The 25866-nt window shown below is 41.0% G+C and overlaps 1 protein-coding gene across 2 annotated transcripts in view; it reads right to left on the reverse strand.

Annotated features, from left to right (window-relative positions):
* Nucleotides 1-11877: 11877 nt before the first annotated feature.
* The window catches only part of LOC149840581 (uridine/cytidine kinase UKL1, chloroplastic-like), a 77404-nt gene continuing 63415 nt past the window's right edge, over nucleotides 11878-25866 (reverse strand). The window contains exons 11-15 of one of the 2 annotated variants that reach the window (XM_090003216.1): nucleotides 24935-25028; nucleotides 24783-24855; nucleotides 12641-12723; nucleotides 12344-12512; nucleotides 11878-12171 (exon numbers count right to left, since the gene is read on the reverse strand). In XM_090003216.1, coding sequence (XP_089859342.1) covers nucleotides 12366-12512; nucleotides 12641-12723; nucleotides 24783-24855; nucleotides 24935-25028 — 397 coding nt within the window. In that variant the 3' untranslated portion in view covers nucleotides 11878-12171; nucleotides 12344-12365. Of the gene's footprint in view, nucleotides 12199-12343; nucleotides 12513-12640; nucleotides 12724-24782; nucleotides 24856-24934; nucleotides 25029-25866 lie in introns of both variants that reach the window. The other variant, XM_090003215.1, reaches the window with a different exon arrangement.

The raw sequence follows: 25866 nt of genomic DNA on the forward strand, positions 1-25866 counted from the left end.
ATATATATATATATATATATATATATATATAGTGATTGGTTCCTCATAATGGTAGTAGGGTGTGTATTGTCTTGTTCTTGTTTTTGGAATGTGACCTTGTAGCCTGATTTATATGATCTGTTTGTAAGAATGTGTTCGAATTATACGATTATGATTCAACAAATCAACGACTCAGAAGTTTTATATATACGATTATGATTCAACAAATCAACGACTCAGAAGTGATACTCTCAATACTGTAATCAAACATGGATACGATTATGATTCAACAAATCAACGACTCAGAAGTGATACTCTCAATACTGTAATCAAACATGGATAATCAGTCCTGTCAAATAATGAACTTTTCTTTGGACCAACTCGTTATTCACATAGAAAACCGTATAATCATCCTATATTTATTAATGAAAGTATATATTTGGGTTCGGCCAAATAGTAATCTTTCTTTGGGACGATCACTATTTGACCCGGTCTGCAGAAAGATACAATGCCGAATCACTCGGGTCACTAGTTTGACCGAAGGCTAAACCGGCCCAAGTTACACTACATCATATGAAGGTTGGACCCGTTAATCCGTCCGAACTCCTCACCGAAAATCCAGAATAGTCGTCGATTTCGATCGATAGATGGTCGAACAGGTCTTCGAAAAATACCACCTACGAAGGATGGAATCCAAAAATCGATTGCTGCTGACAGAGGGTCAAAGTAAATCCCGATGACACCCGAAACAATCCTTAGTCATTGGCAAGCCGGAAGCATTCAGCGATGGTCTAAATCGACCTCGGATACAGGGGCAATCAGGTCTTAATGGGCGTTCTCCCTGCTGTCATCCGGCGAATTGAGCAACAAGGTCTCGTCCGATGATCAAATTGAACTAATTTTTTTTTGAGAAACTGGTTGGATGACACCCCCGTCCAACAAAAAAAAAACTTGCCTTTGATTGGACAATGGTCTAAATGGCGACAACCTCCCAGTGAGCAAGAGAAAGCAAGGGGAGGGCCAATCAACCCTCCCATCCGATCAAACCAAAGGAAATCAGGGAAGGGCTAAACGACCCTTCCATCCGATCAACAACAAAAGAAGGGCCCGATGGCCCCTTTCATCCGGTAGTCTAAATAAGAGAAACCACCTTTTGTCAGTAGCGACGATCCGATGTTTAAATGAGGGAGGGTCTGAGGGAGGGTCGAACAACCTTCTTGCTCATCTGAAAACCCCAAAGAGGAGGGTCGATCAAACCTCTCTACGTTCGGGCATAACTAAATGATGCGAGAAGGGCAGATGGGCCCTCCTCTGCCTGAGCTTCGATGCCAACCAAGATGGATTGTCACCCAGATGAAAAAAATAGAATAAACAATAAGATCATATTTTTTCAACGTTTCAACGAAAACATGATCGCTCTGATACTCATCATTGAATTTGTAAATCTACCGAAAACTAAAAGGACCAAAGTTCATGTTCATGCTAAATTATTGAAACTAAAAACTGAATCTTGGTGCCAAAGGGTACCGAAATCTATAAGTTGTTTCGATAAATCACTGACTGATATGAACTTCCAGAACATGCATACATGACCCTATAAGAACCTCAAAGAAAAGGCTAAGGTTTGGAGAGCATAACCTAATCAGATTCGAATTAGGAGTCTCTTTTTAGTTCGGCCCGTTAGAGAACCACATGACCCAACCCTATTAGATCAGATCACATAGAGCCAAACTTGAGATGGTTTAACATATGCAGACCCTCACTATTATTTTCTAACATCTTCCCCTTCTCGGGCAAGCTTTGGCTCAGCGAGCCTCACCATAGACGATGATAATCTTCCTTGCATTCCTCCTCCATATGTGGTGAGCGGTAAGCTTATTCTTCAAGTTTCAGACTCATTCCCTCATGCCAATGTTTATGCAATGGGTTATACTTTGGCTGGTCTGCATGAAGGCCCAAGGGGATGGTCACCTTCTCCATCCTCAAGAACATAACTTTTCTTATCACCTTTGAGAAGGAAGAAGAGTGCAGGGCTGCATTAGCTTCAGGCGCCTGGCATGTCGATGGTGACTTTGTGGCTCTTCGACCATGGAACCCTGGCGACCCGCTGCTGGAAGGCAATGACACTCTTTTCCCTGCATGGGTCAAGGTGGCTGGTTTGGCTCCAGAGCTTTGGAACCAGTCAGTTTTTTACAGCCTCGCACACAACTTTGGGGGAGTGTACATTTCTTCAGATGTTATTACTCGTGCTCGGCTTAGAATCGATTTTGCACAACTGTATTTTTACTACCGAGCCTCTTCCTTCCAATACATCTTTGGAAGTTCACTTCTAAGGGCGGGTCTGGTCACTGGTCAAGGGCATAGCTAGGATTCATGTGAATAGTTGGGCCCAATTTTTTTTAGATAAAATAAAAAATGGCTACAATTATTAATAAAAATCTATTTCATATGGACGAATCAAACTGTTTGCTGCAGTCAGGGCTGGGCTAGGACTCGGCTACAAAAATGGATAAAAAACTATTTCATATGGAATCAGGGTTGGGCTAGGACTGGAATTTTAATTTTTTTGTAACTGTTTCGGGAGGCATGCCCCCCCCCCCCAGCTACGCCTTTGTCAGCGAAGCAGGTTATATGTTCCCCCCCCGAACAGGGCATCTCGTGTTCGGGGGTCCCAAAAAGCACCACGTATTTAAGCTTGTCAGCATTAATTAGCATTGAAGTTTGATGCAATTGTAAAGACTTAATTACCCTCTCCTCCACTGGTGCCAAAAAAAATAACAATTGTAGAAAATGAGTGATTGTAAAGACTTAAGTGCCCCGAAGATGATTATTTAAGACCCAGTCTCTGCACTGCAGGATTATCCGTGAAAAAAATCTCTCCTGGAGGTGGCCATGAACATCAACCCTCTCACTCTCTCTCCCCCTTCTCTTTCTGCTTCTGTGCACATCCAACAGAAGATCCTACATTGCTCCATCAAGCACCGACTGACCTACACATTGACTGTTGTGGAGCCTGATTCAGAGTTTTTACCCTTACAGGAGGAGGGTTTGGGGGCTCCTCCCAGCGTGGGTAGCATCATTCAACTTGAAGAGTTGTGGATTCTGATTCAGAGTTTTTACCCTTACAGGAGAGGGGTCTGGGAGCTCCTCCCAGCGTGGGTAGCATCATTCAACTTGAAGAGTTATGGAGCCTGATTCAAAGTTTTTACCCTTACAGAAGAGGGGTCTGAGGGTTCCTCCTAGCGTGGGTAGCAGCATTCAACTTGATGAGTTGTGGAGCTTGATTCAGAGTTTTTGCCCTTACAGGAGGAGCATTTGAGAGCTCCTCCCAGCGTGGATAACATCATTCAACTTGATGAGTTGTGAAGCCTGATTCAGAGTTTTTGCCCTTACAGGAAGGAGGTTTGGGGACTCCTCCCAGCGTGGGTAGCATCGAAACGAACCTTAATCGTTTCGCCGATGGTGATCCAGCGAAACGATGGTGAGCCGACGATCCAATGGTCATCCGGCGAAACGAACCTGAGCCATAAAAAATGTGTGTTTAAACTTTTCATCGTCATCGTCTTCTTCTTCCATCTCCGTAAAACACTGTAAAACCCTCTCTCTCTCTTTAGAGAAGAAATCAAGGGAGGCAAAGAGTCCCCCCTGGAGAAGGCCATGAACATCAACCCTCTCACTCTCTCTCCCTTCTCTTTCTACTTCTGTGCACATCCAGCGATTTGAAATATGACCTCACGTTAGAAAGATATGACCCTGACAAGTTGGTCCTAATTCGGATAGCGATTTACAACGATTTGCTTACTGAATAACACTACAAATCGCTATAGTGATTTGCGAAAGACACTACAAATCACTATAGTGAGATCCAACAACACTATAAATCGCTGTGGGGCTCGATGGAGACCCAAAAACACTAAAAATCGCTATAGTGATTTGCGGAAGATGCTACAAATCGTTGTTGGAAAACTGGATAACACTATAAATCGTTATGAGGCTTGTGGAAGACCCGAAAACACTATAAATCGCTGTAGGAAGGCCCAACAATACTACAAATCGCTGATGGGAAGCCAGATAACACTATAAATCATTGTTGAGCTCGTTGGAGACCCAAAAACACTACAAATCGCTGTAGGAAGGCTCACCAATACTACAAATCGCTGTTGGAAGACCAGACAACACTATAAATCGCTGTGGAGCTCGTTGGAGACCCGACAACACTAAAAATCGCTGTAGGGGAGTCATTGAAAAAATCGTGGAAAAGAAACAGAAAAAGAAAAATAGAAAAATCGTGGGAAGGGGTGTTACGAAAACCTCAAGCAAGAAACAACCGAACCCCACGATTAAACAAAACACTTTATTGCTCTTTTTCGATAGTTAAAAGAGGGATTCGCGCCGGGGGAGACTCCCGGACCCCCCTCTTGTAAGGGCAAAAACTTTAAATCAGGCTCCACAACTCATCAAGTTGAATGATGCTGCCCACACTGAGAGGAGCCCCCAAACCCCCTCCTGTAAGGGCAAAAACTATGAATCAGGCTCCACAACTCATCAAGTTGAACGATACTATAGTCAGTGTGCAGGTAAGTTGGTGTTTAATGGAGCAATGTAAGATCGTCTGCTGTATGGGCACAAAAGTAAAGAGAGAAGGGAGAGAGTGAGGGGATTGATGTTCATGGCCTTCTCCAGGGGGAACTCTTTGCCTCCCTTGATTTTTTCTCTAGAGAGATAAGGTTTTACAGAGAAGGAAGAAGAAAAAGATGACGATGAAAAGTTTAAACATACATTTTTGATGGCTCAGGTTCGTTTCGTTGTGTAGACTTTGAAGAGTCAACATCATCCCGACTTTCTGGATAAAGGATATATTTATCTTTTTTTTGAATCGTTTGTTTTTTCTTTTTTGAATAAAAGGCATTTTTATCATTTTTTCAAACCATCTTTTTATGAAAAAAATAGCAAAATTAAGTCTTTTCAACCACACCAGACTCCAATGCTAAGTGACATACCGGAATACTTCCGAGCCCCACGTGCTTGTATGGGTGGTGCTCATCCATACCCCCGAACACAGACGTGGGATTCAGTGAATTACACCACCCTCTCTGTCAGTCGTGTAATTTTGTTTCAAGGATCTTCTCGTCGTCGTCAAACAGTCTTTCACAAGAAACATGAGGTTTCTTCTTTGCCTCCAACCTCGATCACCCAAACGTCTAAGGGACATTCCGTCCTGCTGGTGCCCCAATCACACATGTGGCTGCTTGTCTCTCTTAACCTAAGGTCGTTGCTCAAACATCCAGAGTCCGCCATACATGGCATCCTGTGCAGTCGCAAGGCTGCAGAGATGCATCCAACCCTTCATGACAGTGGAGGGCATGCTTCACAACTAAACAACTTTGAGGTTCTATCTGAATCTCCTTGTCCCTCATCACCGCTTGACCCCATGCTCTCTTCCTTGAAAGCCCTTCAATCCACCAAAACTATACCTCCAACCCACCAATCCCCCTACCAATCCATCCCTCCATCTCCCTTCAATAGCTCGATTAAACCCACTCCATTATATTCGACTATCCCCAACACCCTTTCCTTACCTGTTAACTATTCCCCTCACTCACCAAGATCTAATCGCTCATCCCTCGCCCCTCCTGCAATACACTCTGCCCTTGTGGACATCTCTTCCTGCCAGGTTAGTCAGGTGGTGGCCATGAGTTTGGATTCCTCCCCACTGCCTGTCGTTGTGGAAGGCGACTCCCCCAGCAGGATCCTTTCCTCGTCACTCCCTCTTCCCGGCAAAGGCATGTTCTAGACTGGGGCTCTTGTTATGAGCTCCCAGGTTATGCAGCCTGTTGTAGGGAAATGCCCATTGCCTACGATGGTGGTTGAGTCACCAAATGGGCTGCCGGACCCTCCCCTTTCTCCGGTGAGTGGAGGTGCCGCCGGGAGCTTCTTCGACGGTGGATCCTGCTTGCATGCTATTGGACCACCTTCCTCGGAAAGAGCTGAGCCTGAAGCGTGCTGCGTGGTGGGCACCGCCTATCTGGAAGCAAATTCGAGGGGCATGATGGGGTTGGTGGTTGATGTGACCTTGCCCACCCAACATGCTTTGGATGACAGTATTGGGCAGAGGGTGAGACCCACAAGGCGCTGCAGGCCTTTCATATATTTGGCTAGGCCTGCCCTCTCTATATCGATGCAAGCAGTGGGAGGTTGGGCAGACCATGTTATCCCCATGGATCCTGATCATGACCCGGTATCTTTATCAGACCCGACAAGCCTATCTGAAGTTCCCTGTGTGTCTGTGCCTTCACATGACTCAGGCCTCTCCCCATCCAACGAGCAGGGGTCTTCTACCCCACCTTTTCCACCTTGGTTTTCTCCTCATACGACCACAACTTCAAAGAGAAATGGTCACGTCAAGAAGTTCACCAGACCACCAGTGGAGATTCTTCAGGATGGTCCTAAATCTCTTCAGGAAATACCAATTATGATGACTCCATTGCCTCCAATCAAGTTTGTCCCGGCATCGCCCAAGAAGCATCACAAACCTCGAAGAACCGAAGCAGAGATGCTGAATGTTAATTCTATGTAGTTGACTTTGTTGCTATGCATTGATCTGGCTATGAGCTACATGAATTAGATATTTGTCCATGGCCTTGGGGCTGCCCCCTGTTTGGGTGTAATCACTGTGGTTTCTTTTGATACCCAATCACTCATTCTTTGTATGTGCTAATTCTTCCAATCAATATGAATATCACATTTTTCTTTAAAAAAAGAAGAAGAAATCATTGCCTTCATTTGGACATCCCATTACAATTTGAGAGGTGTCTTGTTCACTGTTGCTCTGTTTCAGTGTCTATAGTATAAAACTCTGAGTATGCCTACGGAGAAAACAAAATGCTGATCACAAGTAGGATGCAAAAGGGATCCAAAACAGTTAAATACATGGGGATTGGGATATGAATAGAATCAAGAACAACTGAAAATTGCAAAACCTCCATCCTCAATCTGATCCATTTGCATCCCTACCCACAAGGGCTCCTTTCATCCGGTAGGGGCAACTTGTAAATGTCACCAAATTGTCGGGACGTCACAAGTTAGAAACCCATGGGTGGCGTCCCTTGCCGCAAGGTTTGGGTGTACTCCGATGGGCAGGGGAGACCTCGAGGGATAGTTTTCTATTAGCTTCAGCTTCGCAGCATAGAACACATACCTTAGATATTGAGGCGGACATGCCATATATCCTAGATTATGTTCTAAAACTTTATCCTGGCAGGACCCAAAAACATGCAGCCCCACCTCTCTCTCTCTCTCTCTCTCTCTCTCTCTCTCTCATGCACCCTCGATTTTGAGGACGCATAAAATGTATCTTACCCTACACCTATGCAAAATTGAACTACGAGAGAACAACAATAAAATTTCAACAATAAACCAATTCACAAATTAAAGAAATGAATAGGATATTTATAGAGAATACGAGAATCCTTAATCTTAATTGGATCTTAGATGAATCCATTATATGATAAAAATATCTAAATCCAAATAAATAAACCCAAATCACTCTAAACTAAATTGGATCAAAATGAATCTCTTATAGACCCGGATTGTAGGTGCTTTTCTCTCTGTGTGTGCGCTCTCTCTGGCACATAGGGCAGTCAACAGGTCATCTATCCAACCCATGCGGGTCCACTTGAACCCGCCAAAATAACTAGCAATTAGGTTTGGCTTCAGCTTCAAGTTACATAGGGCCAAGAAAATCAAATCCAATACCTGACCTGTATAAAGAGCCATTTAATTTGCTTAATAATACATACAAAGTAGCCGGGAGGCCGGGTTGGGTCTGATGTCCCACTAACATTAAAGCTCATACCTGACCCACATATTGCCCAGGTTGGCTCCGGCTCATCACTTTTATGCCCATACCCGGTTGATCCATTTGGGTTGGATCAGATACCCGACACATCCGACCCATTGAAAGCCCTATACGTGATGTATTCTTGTTTCTCATTGTCTTGTATTTGGCAGTATTTGATTGTTACACATGCAAATCTTAACTTAGGGCTTTTGAAATGGTCAGACATCAAGGACGTGTCCAATGTTCATATTTGGTAGTATTTGATTTGCGCCATAAAAAGATGCAAATCTCAACCTGCATCCTTACAGCTATTGGACCCCAACTCTACATCCCCTATACCCCTTTCTCTCTCATCAGAACCCTATAAATATATCTCCCCATTCTACCACCCCCATCCTATCCTTGCGTCTGTAGGGTAGAGCATGGCAAATAGAGGGACCCACCACCATCAACCAGAACCATCCTGCCATCATCTGCATGATGCCAATAACCATGGCATGGCCATGAGATGAGGGTGAGGATGGTGATGGGACATCCATCCCCACATCATATCCTTGAGCATGTAGTGAACCTTGTGTGCTTTTCTTTGGCATCCCTTGCATGCAGCGGTATCAACGGATTGGATCTGGTTTCGACCCAGGTGAGTCTGAACCTGGATCTGTTTGGGTATTGGATCTGGACCCAGTTTTTATAGGGTCTGATATAAGAAAAACCATACCTAGACTCTACAACGATTACATGAATCAGACCTGGTCCATACTTGATAAAATAATATTTTCATCTTTTTATATTAAAAAATAATGGGTCTTAATCGGAACTATTATCAGAACCCGGATCTGGTATAAAGTTTCACATACCATATCCGCCTCCTTATACTAATCAGACCATTTGGGTCCGATCCAGTTTCTAATTGGACCTCCTTTTCTTATCACCAAACCCTGACCCTATAGGGTTTGGTACGGGTCGGGTCTAAGTCAAACCCAACCCATTGACACCCCTACTTGCATGGCCTTGTTAGCATATTTGGATAGCATGACTGTTAGACCCGAGTGCATCATTCCCATGGCACGGACCAAGCTAGGCTTGGCATGAGCTGATCTTCCTCAGCTTCTCCAAGAGCCCATCTCGGAAGTAGTAGCGCTGTCTCTCGAGGTAGATCGGGTCATATGGCATATGATGAGCCTCCATCTTATTCCTGATCCTGGCCGTGGATGCAGAAATTTAGATTGTGTCACGTGGCCCTCGCCCTCGAAAAATTTCAACAAGGCAAAACCACTAACTAGGTGGGCACGTGGCACAATCTGGGCTTTGATATCGACGGTCACAATTGACATATGATAAGGCCCATTATATGAACTCTCTTGGACTCACCAGTGGGGTTGGAGGCTCAGAAGTTCGGTTTGGTCTGGTTAGCCACTTGTGGATTGTTGACACAATAAGATGAGTTAGGGCGTGAGTCCTTGAACTCTAAGCTCAGTTGGGGGTGGCCCATCTGACAAGCAAGTTCGATCGCATCTTGAAATCAAACATTTTCTTGGTATGAGCTAAGGTTCGGTTGGATCACCTCACGGCTTGGCTGGGCACATATTGCTCATATCTGTGTATTGAAGTTATTGGCTCTTCTTAATGGTTGATCAAGTCAGGAAATCATCTGTTAAACTAGTAGAACTTCCTTCTTCTAAGGGTCATTTATTCAGGGATGCTTGTTACCATGAGCCCAAACTTCTTTCTTGTTATTATGAGCCTGGCCAGACTGCCTCGCTGAAGAAGTTCAACCATGAAAGGAAGTTGTTAAAACAAGGCTTTTGGACCCTGTGCCTATAGTTAAAGGTGTCCCTACATGAGCATTCATATTAGGCCGGACCTAGTTGGAGACAAAGGTTAAGATCCAATATAGAACTCAACCTGATTTGATTTCATAGTATCAGACCAAGACCATTTTGTGGGTCATGATACATAGACTGTTCATTTATCTGAAGCATCATCTAGGTTGAAGGAGCTAACCATGGTGCAACCATAGTCTTGATTCTCTTGAATGGTAGTCCTTTGTGTCTAATATGCTGTATGATGAGTACACCAGGAACGCGCAAGCCAGAACCTGGAAAATCGATGAACCAAGAAAGGAGGTCCCTTGAGAACAAAGCTGCTATGTGCTGAGATGGGCTCACTCTAGGAGATCAAGATCAGTTTACACCAAATGCTAACTTGATCCAGATCCTGAGGATGATGCTCCCTTGTAAGGCCCTTGTCTGAAGCTGCGAACCAGGGCATGCAAGTGTTCATGTCTGGGTAGAAATCCTGCTAATGAAGCTAACAGATTGATGCCGAGGAGAGATCACCAAAGTATCATTGCTGCTGTGAAGGCATTGGGGCAACCATGAGGCTTTGTTTTGCCTACTAATAGGATCTCATGATCCTCGAAATCTTACCAGGGATAGCAAATCCCAAATTTGTGTATGAAGAGCTGATCTAATTGTATTATAATCTATAATTGTGTATTTTTTTGTAATACTAATTGATACATTCTCAATGATCAGTTCTACAAGATTGTGTTTTATCAGAACCCGTGGTTATAGACTTGAAAAATTGGTAAGGGACATTTTCGTTGATGTTTTTATATGCCCTTAGATTAGCCTCAAGGGGTTTGGTGTAGTGAGATGGGGCCTAGACTAATAGGAGGAAAGTATAGATTCAAATCCCATGAACGCCACTCCCTGTGCAGCCAAAGCGTGGTGACTCCCCAGGGCAGGGGCGTAGCTAGGATTCATCTGAAGGGGGGGGGGGGGGGGGCAAACAGGGGTGTAGCAAAAAAAAAAAATTTTGGTGTGATAGTCTGGGGTTCGGGGGCAACGCCCTCCAAATTTTTTTTTGAGATAAAATAAAAAATGACTACAATTATTAATAAAAATCTATTTCATATGGACAAATCAAACTATTTGCTGCAGTCTTTCTCAACCTCAACGGAAAGTTCTTAAACATTATCTAATGGAAATATATAACACTGGTGCCATAATTTGAAGTTCATAACAATGCATAAATTTTATTTATGACAAAATAAATCAAAATACAAAAGTACCAACTAAAATGGACCCCGACGGTTACCCACACAGGCAGGTGCCCGCCCTCGCCAAGTGCTGGATCCGACCCAGGAATCAGGGCTGAGCTAGGACTGGGCTTTTAATTTTTTTAACTGGGCTGGGAGGCAGTACAGCCCAGTCCTGCCCCCCCCCCCAGCTCCGTCTTTGCCCCAGGGGCGAGGGGTAAGCCCTCAGAGTTTTACGCTGCCAGGACAGCAACCGTAAGTATGGCAGGAAGAGCCAGCACAACTAGATCTATGATCTTGGGGTGGTTTCTCGGAGTAAAAATAAAAAAAATTATGTCCCTAAATGTCTTGTGTCTTAAGGATGCAACTTTGGTAAAAAAACACAGGTAACACCACTGAAAAATGACTATCCTATGGCATATGATGCTTTGAGGGTAGCTGTCCAACCGAACAAAAATCCTTTATACAACCGAATGTGGCATAGTGAGATTCAGTTCTGGAATTGGCTAAGGTCATTACTATGTCCAAATCCAATCATGGGCTCTATCTTACACAAACGGACTGGATCTTAATTTGAATCATTTTTTTTCTTGATACGGTTATGAAAACCAGATATGACCATTTAGCTAATCCAACCAAAATAAGGATGAAAACAGGTTGGATTTTAGCTGGATCATGTCTGGTTTCAACCTAGGCAAACAAAAAATGTTAACTCAAATCTGAATCAAAATTCAAACTCCATTACATCCAGATCTGATATGAATACACAATAAGAACATAGTTTTAGATCTGTATTTGAGAAAAGCGCCAGATTTGGATCTGACGCCCAACAGAACCCAACCAATTTCACCCTTAAACTGGTCATTTACCGAAATCCAGGTAATGAAATATTTGGTTTGTCAGACAACTGAAGCAGATTCGGTCAATTTCACATATATGCTTGTTTTTCAATATCTACTGGGCAACACAAAACCAAGATTGCCAGCACTAACACATCAGCAGTGAAAAACATAGATTTAAGATCTACATAATTTCTATTTATTGAAAAGAAGAATGGTTTAGCATCCTCAGCATAAAAATTCCAGAAGAATCAAATTCCGCAATGTGCATCCTTTACATCTGGGAGTAAAATGGGATAAATCTAAAAATTTGTCAAACTAAAAAACACATACAAAACCCTCGCTTCATTCTGGAGTCGGGCTAAGTAATATGCAATAATCATATGATTTTCCTCACTATCAACTCAACAGAGCATCATGTTTGCACCTTACTGAAAGGACTGTCTGACATTCTGCTGGCAGCAGGACATCTGTTGCCGCAGAAAAATCAACATGCACTGAAACATCAAAGAAGGAAGATAATCCAAGTATATTTTCAAAATTGAAACAAGAACATAACACATGCTATTTAGGTTAAAATTTTCCAATCAAGACAGATAGATCTGGGAAGACGACTGCAAAACACGAAAGAGAGGGAGTTACCAATGCTGTATGATACGAAATACTAATCATCTGTGCCAAAATAGCGGTCACCAAATTCACCCATCCCAGGAATGACACGGAATTCTTTGTTTAATGCTACATCAATTTCTGAAGTTACAATTTTTAAGGATGGAAATCGTCTGCAAACTGTATGAATCCCCTCAGGAGCCTGAAATGTTGCAGCGTACCAACAAATTAAATATGAAATGTCTAGAGCATACCAAAGCTGAAATTTGCAAATCAAATGTCATATGTTCCCACCAAAGGAGGAATAAGTAAAAAAAAGGAAAATCTTACCGAAATGAGATTAAGAAAAATTATTTGGCTTTCTGGAACGCCTTTCTGTATGAGAAGTTCAATCGCCTGATTGGCAGAATTACCTTGTTCACACAACGAAGCAATTCATTTATAATTGAATCTCCATTTTAAAGAATTTCAACAAAGAATGATATCCTATGAAACAACAGAGCAACAACTTGAAGAAACTAGGTACAACACGAGCTTGATTTTTTTTTCCATAATACAACTAGGCCTCCTCCATTTCTTTTCTTTCCAACAACACCTTACCTCGTAAGGCTTCAACAAAATGTGTATTATTTAAAGAAAACTGTGAAACCAATGACAATTTGGTCAAATTAAGTACTCTGAAGTCCAAATTACGCCATACACTCAGTTTTATGTTATTAAAAGAAGTGGGGGAAGCAGAGCACTACCAGGTAAAAACTCCAGATAATGAAAAATGTACCACTTTTTTTTTAACCAGAAGAAACTGCACCGAACACGAAGACCTGGTCGGGCTAGCTCAGCCTGCCATACCTACAGTCATCAAGCTGGTGGCATAAAACACTGAGGCTAGGACCCCTATCCCCGGAGCTTATACTGGGTATCTTGGGCAGAGGGGTGACACCCATGGGAACCGAACCATGACTGCCGGTCACGCAGCCAAGATCCCACCCACAAGGCCAACCCCCCTTGGGGTGAAAAATTTACCACTTGAATCCTGTGAATCAGTCTATGATTGTCGACATAACATGTAGAAAAAAATATTGTAAAGAGGTGTGTTAGGCAGATGCATGAAGACAAAGATGCATATACAAGCGGACACAAGTTTGTTAAGATAAGTCGACCTCTTAAAGTTTTATTTATACTTAAAGTTGTTTTGGTATTTTCTAAATAATGAGGGACCCATATGTAAATTTATTCTTTTGGCTAATCTCTATTTAAACTAGAGATTAGACCTAAATATGATTAAGATGTCTCTCTCTATCTCTCTTTCTACATGGTATCAAAGCCATCGGCCTTGGGAGCGTGATTTCAGGGTCTGCACCAAAGCTTGCGTGAAGGGTACCAGATCGTGTGAAGGGGATCAGATCTAAGGTGTGTTCGGTCAATATTTTTTTTTGAACCGAGTGGTACAGATCTGATAACGGATCTGTAGTCTGACAAAAGTCATGACTCAGATCTGTAATCAGATCTAAAAGTCGTGGTGGAAATATGGGTTTCGGTCGACCAAATCTAGTGGATACAGGTACAGGTGCAGTAATGATGTCGTGAAGTGGGTGACGACCAGATTTGTCGTGGGCCATAATTTTTTTTTGTATGTTCTGGTTGTCGAAAAAAAAGGGATTCTTATATAGTCGTGGATCTGCATATTCTTTTGGATCTGATCGTATGTTCAGGTTGCTGTGAAGATTAAAAAGCTTATATCGTCAGTTTATTTTTATCATATGTTACCGTGGATCTGCATATGGTTTTTATCTTATGTCCTGGTTGGTTCAGATCTGATCACAGATCTGGGTGTCGTGGTGAAGGCAAATCACCATAGTGGATCTGTATATTGTGGAGCAGATCATTTACGAACTGTGACAACTTTTTTTGTGTGCACGTGGACATCTATTGCAGCAGCGATATTGGTTGTGGCTCCTTAGTTCGTGTTATTCATTATGGGTGAAGTTCAAAAATTTGCTTATAAGAATGAGGCTATTGGGGAATATAAAGCCTTCGCCAATCCTTTCTTATATGGTTCTTCCGTGAAATTAAATGAAACAAACTATGCAAGGTGGTCCAGAACATTTATGATGTCCGTGTCTGAACATCGTAGAAAACATATTTTGTTGGAATCTGAACCAAATGATAAAACAGAAAAATATAATACTTGGAAAGAAGATAATGACATTGTTATGTCATGGATCATGAATAACATTGAATCTCATATTGCAGATGGCTTAATTTATTACAATACGGCTAAATAGATGTGGGACACTCTTCGAGATACGTACTCTTAAGAGACTAATGTGAATCGTATTCTCCAAGTTGAATAAGAAATATATAATTTGCAGCAAGGTGATCAATCCTTGGCCCAGTACTATGCCTCTGTTAAGGCTGCCTTTGAAAGACTGAATGCTCATAGGCCTCTGTGTTGCTAAAAACAAAAGGATCATCAATAACAGACTATGGTTGTTCGGTTCCTCACAGGCCTATCGTCAGAGTTCTCAGTTGCAAAAGTCCAAATGTTGATCGGGTCTGATGTTCCTACTCTTGCTGATGCATACAATCGATTGAGTAGACTTGCCATCTCTCTTCCACAATCTCAACCTGCATCTCAATCATCTGCTTTAGCTGTTCCATCTAGTCATGGACGAGGAAATACTATGAATGTTAGAGGCAGAGGTCGTGAAAGAGGTATGGGAGGTAGAAGTAAACTCCAATGTACCTATTGTGGAAAATCAGGACATTTAGAAGATCGTTGCTGGGATAAACATGGACGGCCTACATTTTCTCCATTGAAGCCAAATGTTCCAAAAGCTAATGCTACAAAACAAGAGGTGGAGCATGAAACCAATTCTCCTAGTGAATCTATCACTCTTAGCTGTGCAAAATATGAGGAGTTGGTCTCTTATCGTCCTTCAAGTTCCTCTTCTCCTGTAGCTGGTGTGGCCTACTCTACCGGAGACCATCTTTCTCCCTATGATAGTAAATGGATTATTGACTCTGGTGCATCTAGACATCTATATGAAAACTCAAAATTTTTCAGATCTAAAGGCTATTACTGCACATCGGGGAGTCTCATTAGTTGATGGGAGTTCCTCCCCGGCCATGTCACATGGGTGCGGGTGCGACACGGGTGCGGCGCAATTTCAAAAATTTTGGACACGAGGACTCAGCTATATATATATATATATATAACAATAATAAGTTAACTATAGCCCATTAGGGGACACGGCTAAGATCATGTGTCTTGATGTTGATAACATTTCAAGTGAGTACCAAATATCTTGCTGTATACGTTAACAGTTGCACAGACTGTGCAATGCAGTCTGTGCAATGCATCCTGTGACTGTGCATAGTCTCTGTGCAATGCAGTTGCACAGTCTGGTTATATATTTTATATATATATATGTTAAAATATGATGTATATTTATATATATATATATCTATATATATCGATTACGACAAATATACATATATATGATATATATATATATATGTCTACGTGTCTATCTATATATATAAATATATATATATATATTGTAAAACCCCACAGGGGTATTTCTGTCATTTCACCTGTACACGCATATCCTTGATATGCTTTTTCCTTTCTTTCTTTTTCCTTTTTTTCTTTTTCCTTTTTGTATTTTTTTACTTTTTCCTTTTTTACATTAGAGAGGGGTCCACATAGAGTCGTTGGACCCCTCCAACGGTCATAAATATGACCGTTGGAGGGGCTCCAACGACTCTATGGGAGCCCCTCCTTGGGTCCCTTGCTGTGTATAAATAAGGGGCTCAGCCCCATGTATTCCTTAAGCTTCTTTTGAAGCATTCTATGAAGTGAGATATATTTTTTATCTTCTTTTTGTGCTTGACCACTTTTGTGGTTTATTTTGCCCTTTAGTGGCATCTTGTGTATGTGCGTGCTTCCGTGCTTTCACTTGGAGACGTTGCTCTTTTCATTTGGCACTTCATTACATGGTATCAGAGCCTTGGCTAAGAAGGCTTCATTGGATCCTCCATTGACAAGTAATACCTCTCCTCTCTCTTGTCTTATAAATTTTTCTTCTAATGGCCAACAAAGATGCAAAAATCGATCTCTCATTCAAATTGGATGGGACCAATTATCGTATGTGGGCGGCCGCTATGGAGAATAATCTCAAAGGTAAAAGGCTTTGGGGTTATGTATGTGGAACCATTCCGGAACCACAACTTAAGTTAACTAAATTTGAAGGAGGTGAAGAAAAAGCCTTAAATGAAGAAGAAAAAGAAAAGGCTATTCTTGATTACTCTTCTAAAATGGAAGATTGGGAAAGTGAACATGCTAAAATCTTAGCGTGGTTCATGAATAACGTCGAATTGAAGATTTGTGCAAATCTTGCTAAATTCAAGAAGGCTAATGAAACATGGTTTTTCATGAAAGGTATGTACACTCAAAGAGACCTTGCTAGGCATTTTTTTCTTCAAGAAAAGGTAAGAGCTACCAAGCAAGGTGATATGAGCATTAGAGACTACTATAGTGCTCTATCCTCTTTATGGGATGAACTTGTCCTTCTCGAACCTCAATGGGAAGGAAGTGCTATTGCTATGAGACAAGAGCAAATGGAAAAAGAGAGGTTCTTTCAATTTATTCATGGGCTTCGTCCCGAATTTGAACAACTTAGAGGATCTCTACTTCATAGAGCCTCTACTCCTCTAAGTGATATTTTGGCCGATTTATGTCAAGAAGAAACCCGTTTGGCCTTAAAAAGGGATGTTGATGAAGTACATGCCGTGTCTAGACCCGGCAACAATGTAAGATCATATAAACCACCACATTTTTGGAAGAACAATGGTGGAGGAAGGAAAATCATTTGTCATAATTGTAATGAACCGGGCCATATTCGTCCCGATTGCCCTAAATTCAAGAAGAAGGTAGCTTCTGTGGGAGAAACTCCTTCAAACATCAATGAAGATTCAAAGAAGGATGGTGACATAAAGGATTCCATCGCTCATCTAACCGAAACTCTCCAACAATTTATGAAGATGAACGCCTCTACATCATCATCCTCACCTTCCACTTCTGGTGCCGCCATCTCTTCTTTCCCAGGTATGTCTTCTTGGATTCTTGATTCGGGTGCCTCTTTCCATATGACTCCAAATGCATCACTTTTGTCAAAACCAAGTCTCAATAAGTTTAAATCATATGTATCCACCGCCGATGGAACTTCTTTAAATGTTGAGGGTATTGGAAACCTTGAGAAAATTTATGACCAAAACAAAGAATTTTTTGTTCCCAAAATCCGAATCATCCCAAAACTTAATCTAAATCTTTTCTCCGTCTCTCAAATCACCGATTTTGAGTGTAATGTCTCTTTTTCACCAACCCATTGCTATGTGCAGGATCTCCGGTCCGGGAAGCGGATTGGGCAAGGCCATAGAAGAGGGGACCTTTACTATATGGATTTTTTGTCTTTGCCATCCAAATCATTTTGTAATCATGTTCAATCCAAAGATATTGAGACTTGGCATAAGAGACTTGGGCACCCTAGTATTTCCAAATTGTACCTTTTTCCATTTTTGGAAAAATTTTGTAATACAAATACATTTACATGCAATGATTGTATTCTTGGGAAAATTCACTCTCTTCCATATTCTCATAGCAATTTTGTGTCAAAAAGGCCTTTTGAACTTGTGCATTCCGATGTATGGGGACCGGCACCCATTATGTCCAAAGGAGGCTTCTCTTATTATGTTTCTTTTATTGATGATTTTACTAGATACACATGGGTTTATATTATCAAGAATAAATCTGATGTCTTCACTAATTTTAAAGAGTTTCACGCTCTTGTTCAAAATCAATTCCAACACAATATAGCCATTTTTAGATCCGACTCAGGAGGAGAATACATGTCTAAAGACTTCCAAAATTATTTTAAAACAAATGAAATTTTGCACCAAAGATCTTGTCCTAAAACTCCGCAACAAAATGGTCTTGCGGAAAGGAAACATAGGCATTTAATTGAAACCACAAGAACTCTTATTGTGTCTAAATGTGTTCCTAAAAACTTTTGGGCCGAAGCTCTTCTTACCGCAACATATCTTGTGAATCGTATGCCCTCTTCCTCTTTGAAAAATGTTTCGCCCTTTGAAAAATTATTTAAAATTACTCCCGATTTTAATAGATTAAGAATCTTTGGATGCAAATGTTTTGTACTTAGTTTAGGACAAGATAAGTTGTCACCTAAAGCTATTGAATGTGTATTCATTGGCTATGGTGAGAATCAAAAAGGCTATAGATGTTTTGATATTCGAAACAATAAATTATATGTGTCGAGAAATGTAAACTTTATTGAAGAACAAAATGGTTTCGATATCCACACATCTAAGGAAGACATCGATTATTCTTTTCTATTTGACTTAGCTCCTAGATTTGAGTCTCCTGAGGCTATTTCTTGTGATACTAGTTGTGATGGAATTTCACATTATAATATACAACAACATGACAATACCTCCCAAAATGAAAACCTTAATGATATAAATGTTTATACCCGACGGATAGGAAATGAACATCAACCTGCTATTGACAGATACTCTCAAGACTTCTCTTTAGAAGAATCTACTAACAACAATCTACCTAGGAGATCTTCTCGTACCAGTAGGCCACCACAAAAGTTTGTGTCCTATGAATCTTTTTCTCCAAATTATAGGGCCTGTCTTATGTTAATACATTCGTATCACGAACCTACATCTTTCAAGGAAGCTAAAGATCACCCACATTGGATTGAAGCCATGAAAATCGAATTAGAGGCTCTTAACAAGGCCCAAACCTGGAGCATTATTCCTCAACCTTTAGGGAAGAAGGCAATTGGGTGTAGATGGGTATATAAAGTCAAAACTAAAAGTAATGGGTCTCTTGAAAGATACAAAGCTCGTTTGGTAGCAAAAGGCTATGCCCAAGAATATGGGATTGATTATGAAGAAACTTTTGCTCCCGTGGCCAGAATGACTAGTGTACGAACCTTAATTGCTTTAGCATCCATCAAACAATGGCCTATATACCAACTTGATGTTAAAAATGCTTTCTTAAATGGAACTTTATGTGAAGAAGTTCTTATGGATCCTCCGCCGGGTCTTGAAATTGGGAAAGGCAATATTCTAAAATTAAACAAAGCTCTTTATGGGTTAAAACAAGCGCCAAAAGCATGGTATGATCTCTTTAGCAAAGTAGTTCTTGATAATGGTTTTTCCTCATGTTACACTGATACTGCTTTGTTTGTTAAATCCTCTAATGAATACATAACCATTTTGTTATTATATGTTGATGATATGATTATCACAGGTAATGATAAGAAAGGTATTGATCTTATTAAAAATATTCTTAAGAAAAATTTTGATATGTCTGATCTGGGTTTTTTGAGGTATTTCTTAGGAATTGAAGTTGCATACTCACCCAAGGGGTATGTCCTATCTCAGATGAAGCTTGCCTCTGATATTATTGCTAGGTCTGGGCTAACAGATGACAAAAGGGTGGAGACTCCAGAAGTGATCAATGCCAAGATGAGAGCCAATGATGGCACTCCTTTAGCAGATCCCACGCCTTATCGTCAATTGATTGGATCATTAACATATTTATCTATTACCAGGCCTGACATTTCCCATGCAGTTCATAGTGCAAGCCAATTTCAGACTGCTCCTACCACCACTCACATGGCAGCAGTGATGAGGATTATCAGATATCTAAAAGATTCCATAACTAAGGGAGTATTCTTATCCTCTTCTTCACCTCTTACTTTACTTGCGTATACTGACTCTGATTGGGGGGGTAACCCCGATGATCGTATTTCTACCACAGGTTATTGTGTGTTTCTTGGGGAGTCACTTATCTCCTGGAGGTGTAAAAAGCAGCGTAAAGTTTCTCTCTCATCTACTGAAGCTGAATATCGTGCGATGGCCACCACCACAACTGAGATTATATGGTTAAGAAGCTTACTTAAAGATATGGGTGTCTCATTCTCAACTCCCTCAAAGCTATGCTGTGACAACAAGAGCTCCATTTATATCGCTAGCAATCACACTTTTCACGAACGAACGAAGCATATTGAGATGGACTGTCATTATGTTCGAGATGAGTTCCTACGTGGCACCATTCAACTCCCATATGTTCCTACCGAATATCAGTTGGCGGACTTCTTCACCAAAGCCTTGCCTTCGCCTCGCTTCTATTTCCTCCTTAGCAAACTCTCGGTGATTTCACCGTGTGTTTGAGGGGGGGTGTTAAAATATGATGTATATTTATATATATATATATATCTATATATATCGATTACGACACATATACATATATATGATATATATATATGTCTACGTGTCTATCTATATATATAAATATATATATATATATATTGTAAAACCCCACAGGGGTATTTCTGTCATTTCACCTGTACACGCATATCCTTGATATGCTTTTTCCTTTCTTTCTTTTTCCTTTTTTTCTTTTTCCTTTTTGTATTTTTTTACTTTTTCCTTTTTTACATTAGAGAGGGGTCCACATAGAGTCGTTGGACCCCTCCAACGGTCATAAATATGACCGTTGGAGGGGCTCCAACGACTCTATGGGAGCCCCTCCTTGGGTCCCTTGCTGTGTATAAATAAGGGGCTCAGCCCCATGTATTCCTTAAGCTTCTTTTGAAGCATTCTATGAAGTGAGATATATTTTTTATCTTCTTTTTGTGCTTGACCACTTTTGTGGTTTATTTTGCCCTTTAGTGGCATCTTGTGTATGTGCGTGCTTCCGTGCTTTCACTTGGAGACGTTGCTCTTTTCATTTGGCACTTCATTACAATATATATTTTGTTTTTTGCCCTAAAAAAGGATATTTTTGGACTCAGTCAACGTTGACCGAGTCCAAAACAAGGACGGACTCGGCCTCGACTCGTTGACCGAGTCTGACTCGGCGTTGACCGAGTCTGAGCCGTGTCCGAAGCCGCACTTGTGTCCGCACCGGTGTCGGGGCATGTCGACTCGGGTGCGGCGCCTCCCTAGCCGAGTCCGTGTGACATAGCTCCCCGGTTATCAGTCAGGAAAATGTTTCTATATCCTCTTCCTTGCAGTTGAAAAATGTCTTTCATGCTCCTTCATTTCCTCAAAGTTTACTCAGTGAGTTGCCTTACAAAAGAGTTAAATTGTAGAGTGATATTGATCCTTTGTGCTGTCATTTTCAAGATTTGCTGATGGGAAAGAAGATTGGTTGAGGCTATGAAGAAAATGGAGTCTACTATCTACATCACCCTATGGGAAACATTTATGCTGCAGTCGATTCTTCCTCGAGTCCTGTTCAGTGGCATCGTCGTCTTGGACATCCTTCTTTGTCGAAGCTTCGTCGTGTCATTCCTCAAATTTCGTCTACTACATCATTCCAGTGTGAAGCATGTCAGTTGGGCAAGCATCATCGAAGTTCGTTTCCTTCTAGTCAGAGTCAGTCCAGTCATAAGGTCTTTGAACTTCTTCATGCGGATGTATGAGATCCTAGTAAGATTCCTACCAGGACCCAATGTCGTTATTATCTTGTTATTGTCGATGATTTTTCTAGGTTGTCTTGGGTGTTCTTAATAAAAAAAAAGATCTGAAGTTCCTAGTATCCTCAAATCATTAGTTATTGAAATAAAAACTCAATTTGAATCTGTTGTCAAGATTATCCGCACTGATAATGCCTTTGAGTTTAAAACCAAAGCACTGTTGCAATTTTATCGAGACCATGGCATTCAACCTCAAACCACTTGTGCCTATACTTCCAAACAAAATGGGGTGGCTGAGCGAAAACACAGTCACCTCCTTGATGTAGCCCGCACCCTTATGATTGAATCCAATGTTCCTGCTTCATATTGGGGTGATGCGGTTATCACAACTTGTTATTTGATCAACCGCATGCCTTCATCATCCGTGGAAGACCAAATTCCTTTGCAAATCCTGTATCCTAATGTACCTCTCTTCTCTCTTTCGCCCAAGGTATTTGGGTGCGTTTGTTTTGTGCACTGACTCGGACCTGACCATGATAAATTAGTCACTTAAGCCACTAAGTGTATGTTTATAGGCTATCCAAAAAATCAAAAGGGGTATCGATGTTATGATCCGATTTCCCGTCGGGAGTATGTCAGTGCGGATGTATCCTTCTTGGAGTCTCTTCCATATTATTCTAGTACTGGTGCTCAATTGCAAGCTTATCAAGATGACTCATTTCCTCTTCCTGTTCCTCCTTTTCCTTTGGAATTGGTGCCCCCATTACCGAATCCAACTCCACCTTTAATTCCACGGTTTCACAATCCTCCATTGGTGTATGTGCGTAGAGCTCCACCTCCTCCAGTGTCTCCATCTTCTTCTTCTCCTGATAGCAATGACATTCATGTTGATGATAACAGGCCAATCGCTCTACGAAAGGGGACACGACAATGTACCTTATATCCTATGTCTCAATTTATGTCAGATGCCAGAATTGGTAATCAGATGAAAGCATTTATTTCAGCCTTATCTATTGAAACTATTCCTCTGAGTTATCAAAAGGCAATACTCGATAGCAGGTGGAAGCAGGCTATGCAAGATGAAATGCATGTTTTACTGTCTCAACAGATATGTGACCTTGTTGATCCCCCATTGGATACAGACATTGTTGGATGCAAATGGGTATATACCATTAAGTACAACTCAGAAAGATACAAGGTCAGGTTAGTAACAAAAGGGTATACTCAGACATATGGTATTGATTTCTTTGATACATTTTCTCCCGTCGCACGAATGGGCACCATCCGTCTTGTTCTCTCAGTAGTTGTTCACCATGGATGGAGATTCTGTCAACTAGATTTGAAAAATGCATTCCTATATGGGGATCTGTCTGAGATAGTATACATGCAACAACCTCCTGCGTTTGAGGTTGAGGGGGAGTGTCAGAAGGTGTGCAAATTAAGAAAGGCAATATATGGTCTAAAGCAAAGTCCTCGTGCATGGTTTCAAAAGTGGTTTGATATGATGTCAAAGTTTGGTTTTAATAGGTCCGCGTCAGACCACACATTATTTATTAAGAAAACTAACTCAGACCTAGTCATTATGGTGGTATATATGGATGACATCATCCTTACAGGAGATAACATGAAAGATATTGCATCTACAAAGGCTCATCTTCAAAAATATTTTGTTACAAAAGACCTTGGTCCACTTAGATACTTTCTGGGCATAGAAGTGGCCAAGAGCAGTGAGGGCGTGGTTTTGTCTCAATGGAAGTATGTTCTTGATTTATTAAAAGAGACAGAAATGTTGGGAGCTAAACCAACAAATATTCCCATGGATCACAAAGTTCATTTATTGGATGAGGGGTCAAAACCTGTTGATAGCAGGAGCTATCGCTCATTGGTAGGGAAGTTACTATATGTGACAGTAACTAGACCCGATATTGCTTTGGCTGTAAGCAAGGTTAGCCAATTCATGGACAAACCGACTGAGGTACACTGAAATGCTACAATGATGATACTCAGGTACTTAAAATCTTCACCTGAAAAAAGGGTTATTATTCAAGAAAGGGGGTACCCTAGAGGTAGTTGCTTACTCTGATGCTGGTTATGCTGGGTCTATAGAGGATAGGAAATATACCACAGGATTCTGTGCATTTGTGGGAGTTAACTTAATTTCTTGGAGAAGCAAGAAGCAAACTGTGGTTGCTAGGTCGAGTGCCGAATCAGAATATAGTGCTATGGCCCAAACGACAACTGAATTGATGTGGGTTCGAACTGTGCTGACTGATCTTCAAGTGAAGGTTTCATCTCCTATGATGATGATGTGTGATAACAAGGCGGCTACATATATAGTCAATAATCTGGTATTTCATGAGAGGACAAAACATATTGAAGTTGACTGCTACTACATAAGAGCTATAGTTCAAGCTCGACATATCTCTACTAAGCATGTAATCTTTGAGGATCAAGTTGCAGATATTTTTACAAAGCCTCTTGCCAGGTCCAGTTTCTCAAAATGTTGCGGCAAGCTGAGCATGATTGATATCTATGCTCCAGCTTGAAGGGGAGTGTTAAGATAAGTCGACCTCTTAAAGTTTTATTTATACTTAAGGGTGTTTTGGTATTTTCTAAATAATGAGGGACCCATATGTAAATTTATTCTTTTGGCTAATCCGTATTTAAACTAGAGGAGATTAGACCTAAATATGATTAAGACGTCTTTCCCTCTCTCTCTCTCTCTCTCTCTCTACAAAGTTCACATACTGAAAATTCACATGTAGATATACAGGAGGAACTCCAACTTGGCATGAGACTGAGTGTTCTTCAACCCTATCAATCCCCTTCTCACCAGAAGTACATTTTGAGAAACTTTTGACCCCAAACTATTGGCATAATGTATAACTTACAATGTTTACACATTAAAATAAGAAAAACAGAAAACACACACACACACACACACACACACACACCTGTTCCAAGAACTGGATCAAGAAGTAGGACATGGCGTTCAGAAATATCTTTGGGAAGCTTCTCATATATAAGCTGTTTTGGCAAAGAGGACAAATTATTGTGAGATATCAATTCCATGAATCAGTCCATAAGGTAGGGAACCAAAAGCAACCTGTTTGCCATTGTCACCATCACGGTGGATTAGAATTTTTCCTATTTTAATTCCTTTACAACAAGCACGCAATGCATTCTCCATGCTCTCACCACTGCATCAGACCATACGATCTATAAGGAAAAATAATCATAAATTTGAACAAAACCAAATTGTCATATGTGTGCATGATCCTACTGGGGATGCACCAAATCAATACCAATCAGATGAAGCATCTTAGAGTTAGATGAGAGTCAAACTCAAGAAAGATGTGCTCAGATGCCTCAACCAAGTTAGCTTTGCCATTAGTTTAAAAGAACTAAAGATGCTGAAGTTATCCCAGGCTAGTTACTTGCCCTAGCCACGTCCCCAGCAGGGTCATTCTGCTCAACTGTGAAGCTTGCTCATCAAAAGAACAAGCACATGTGAGGAAGTAATAGCTAAAAGAAAACAATTAAACCTGGCAGTTTCTTAGTGCTTTGATAGGAAAAAGGTAGGGTTTTCCAGATTCACACCTCATCAGATGTCAAAACAGAAAACTGAGGGAGTTCTCTTAAAATCCAAAACCTTTGATTAATTTTGAAAAAAAGCAAAAAAACAAAGGCTTAAACTAAGCTGGAGTTGACTCACACTAGGATCCAACCAATACATAGATCACCTAGCAAAATGTCACGAATCACTAAGAAAGAAGAATAATGTCACAAAGTGACTAGCAAACACACAAGTATACAAGCACAATAGCCACTAATGGGCAAAACTACAACAAGCCACAAAGTGGCAATGAACACAAAGAGAGAAAAACTAAAAAAATATAGGAGCTTTACTCATAAAGAGCTTCAAAGAAGCTTAAGAATACATGGGGCAATGCCCCTTATTTATACACAATTTGGGACTCAAGGAGGGGCTCCCATAGAGTCGTTGGAGCCCCTCCAACTGTCATATTTATGACCGTT

This window comes from Nuphar pumila, chromosome 4, assembly GCF_984573655.1.
Source record: "Nuphar pumila chromosome 4, dmNupPumi1.hap1.1, whole genome shotgun sequence".
NCBI lineage: Eukaryota > Viridiplantae > Streptophyta > Magnoliopsida > Nymphaeales > Nymphaeaceae > Nuphar > Nuphar pumila.